Source organism: Austrofundulus limnaeus, unplaced genomic scaffold, assembly GCF_001266775.1.
Source record: "Austrofundulus limnaeus strain Quisiro unplaced genomic scaffold, Austrofundulus_limnaeus-1.0 Scaffold284, whole genome shotgun sequence".
In the NCBI taxonomy this organism is placed as follows: Eukaryota; Metazoa; Chordata; class Actinopteri; order Cyprinodontiformes; family Rivulidae; genus Austrofundulus; species Austrofundulus limnaeus.
Genome location: NW_013952686.1, coordinates 589,260 through 592,009, shown reverse-complemented (window position 1 = coordinate 592,009; position 2,750 = coordinate 589,260). Strand labels below are relative to the sequence as shown.

General features: G+C 41.7%; 1 protein-coding gene across 1 annotated transcript in view; it reads right to left on the bottom strand.

Annotated features, from left to right (window-relative positions):
• Nucleotides 1–1,943, bottom strand: part of efr3bb (EFR3 homolog Bb (S. cerevisiae)) — a gene marked incomplete in the record, with an annotated part of 42,004 nt that extends 40,061 nt beyond the window's left edge. The window contains 2 exon segments of the mRNA XM_014021257.1: nucleotides 1,211–1,352; nucleotides 1,744–1,943. Coding sequence (XP_013876711.1) covers nucleotides 1,211–1,217 — 7 coding nt within the window.
• Nucleotides 1,944–2,750: the final 807 nt, after the last annotated feature.

Below are 2,750 nucleotides of genomic sequence, written 5' to 3'. Positions count from 1 at the left end.
ATTAAATTCACTATCTGGAGGCACAATTTATATGGATAGTATTTTTTTTTACAATAACAAGCTGGAATGAAAAAAAAGCAAAAATGAAAGAAAAATAATGACTTTCTACTTCTTGCTTTTTTTTTTTATAAATGTAAGGAGTAGAAAGTACAGATAATTGTGTGAAAATGTAAGAGGTAGAAGTAAAAAGTAGGCTGAAAAATAATCACTCAAGTACAGATACCCAAAAATTCTACTTAGGTACAGTAACAAAGTATTTGTACTTAGTTACTTGACATCTCTGCCAATAGAAATGTTAATTTTGCTGCATTTTTAATCCTAAATGCAAAAGTAATTCCAAAGAAAACCTTCTTTATTGATGTCAGTGAGCCAGAAAGAGAACAGAGAAGGTGGTGTTTTCTCTTACCCTTGCCAACGCGATGGTCCAGGAGGGTACGACAGTCCAGTGCCAGCCTCTGAGTGGCTGGAACATCAGGCGGAGGCAAGGACATTGCGGGCAAAAAAAAACACACACACTACCCCTTCACAAACAGCAACTTCTAAACCAAAGCCGAAACGATCTATGTAAAACTACTGCCWGGCAACGTAAAACACATCGGAAACTAAAAACCAAGATTTAAACAATTCCTACGCAGGTCTGAGCATGACAACTAACTTCTTCAAAAAAGTTTCACATCAGCACAGACTCAGAAAATCACCAAGGCTTCAAGCTGAACACAAACTTGTGCGCACCTATCCGAGGCTCCGTCGCGTTCTCGTGTCAGCGCAAGTTGTTCGCATTAGCCGAGAGATTATAGCGACAAATCCTTCGATTGCAGCTCTGCCCCCACTGTCATTAATAAACATCTCACTGACACAATGGAGGCACAGTATCCAGCCTCGGAGAGAAGAGGGAGGAGATCAGCTGGGTAACAGAGGCACCGTGGGACAGTCATTCAGTCAGTGGGCTTGAAGTTCAGGGAATGTGGCCTTAGATGTGATGTGGGTGCAACTGAAGGCRAAATATCTGCTAATTTCATAAACCAGAGGACATGGAGATTGGGATGAGGACAGAGTGAGACGGAGAAGGATGACTCGCTGTGGCGTCCCCTGACCAGGGGAACAGCCGAAACAAGAAGTATATATTCAATCTTCTGGCGGTGGATGTCAAACATCTTTCTGTGATGGATGTGATGGGAGCAGGAGGGAAAAGTATCTGGCTGTTACTCACCTGTCATGCTGGATTTTAGTCACCAGGTGGCGTCGCACCTCCAGCTTCAGAGGGGCGGGGAGTCGGGAAACACCTCGGCTCTAAACTGGACCTCCACCGGGGCTTCGCGAATCAGGAAAGCCGCTGGCTTAACCGTGGCCTGCTAAAGTTTGGACGCCAAAATTAGCTCAAGCGGAACGGATGTTGCTGATAGCTGTATATGCTTGAATCGCTCACTATTATAGTTTTATTGACATATAAAACTAAAACGTGAGCATCGCTGACTGACTAGTAAAACGGCATGATGGCAACCATAGAAAAGTTAGCTTAGGCTAAGCCTTAGCGTAGCTTTCTGCCAGCATAACCCATTTGGCTTGCTGATGCGTAGAAATTAACGTACGGCTAAAAAAAGTAAACGTTACACAAAATCTTATATYACAAATATACAAGTTAAGTAAACACCTGCTCATATAAATAAGGTGTGCTAACGTAGCATAGCTAACAACCTAGCCTCCATATCTGAACGTTTATGAACATCAACAACAGCTTCTTACCATTAAGCGAAAAATATCCAGAACCCTTAAAGCGTTGAACATGCGACAGGTTAATGGTTAGCCAGTTTATCTAAACCTGGGGTTTGTCAGAGAGTATTTCATTAGCTTTAGCTGACGTTTTCCACTTTGCCTTATTGTAACTAGCTAGCTGCAGTGTGGCGAGTAGCCAGCCCAGGGACACCACCTCACTGTCATCAAGTCTGAACTTATAATCAAGTCACAACCTTATCGTCGTTTATTTGAACTAGAAGAAGATATCAGCTAAATATCTCAGTAGAGTCGAATAATCCTGTCAAATAAACTATAAATGCACTACATTAAAAGAAAATGGGAAAATTATTCCAAGAATCTTATCTAATTCATCTAAAGTGAATTGGTTTCAACCCTTAATTGAATTATGCTAATGTAATAAAATGGATTTCAGGGTCTTCAATTACAGATATTTACAGAGTTGGTGCATAAAGGGTATGGTAGGGTATATGTATGGGGGTACCTACATAATATTATAGCCTATTTACAAAGATACTTACAAAGTTCTCGTGGGATCGTGGGCTGTTTTATGAATTAACTTGCCGTGATGCATCTCAGTAATCCAGGCAGATAAAATCAAAATTAAAAAATAAGTAGGTCCTCTGGATGGGTTCTTCTTTAGTGAAACGTTTCGTCTATCCTCCAAGAGACTTCTTCAGTCTGAGGAGTTTCAGGTGAACTCAGCCTTATAAGCACTGCCTCCACATGGTGGACAAACAGGTTAGTCACGTTGGGGCACATAACCCTCTGAACAACAGGGACGTCATGTTTAGAGAATAAAGGAGAAGTCACACAACAAGACAGGCTCTGGAGCAGTGTGGTTATCCTAACTGGGCTTTTCTGAAAGCAGACAAGAAACCCAAACAGGATTTCAGCCAACWACCAGGTGAAAATGAAAATGAAGACCCTAAACCCAGACCCAAACCAGTCGTCATTCCGTGTGTGGCGGGAGTTTCAGAGAAACTGAGACGTTTATT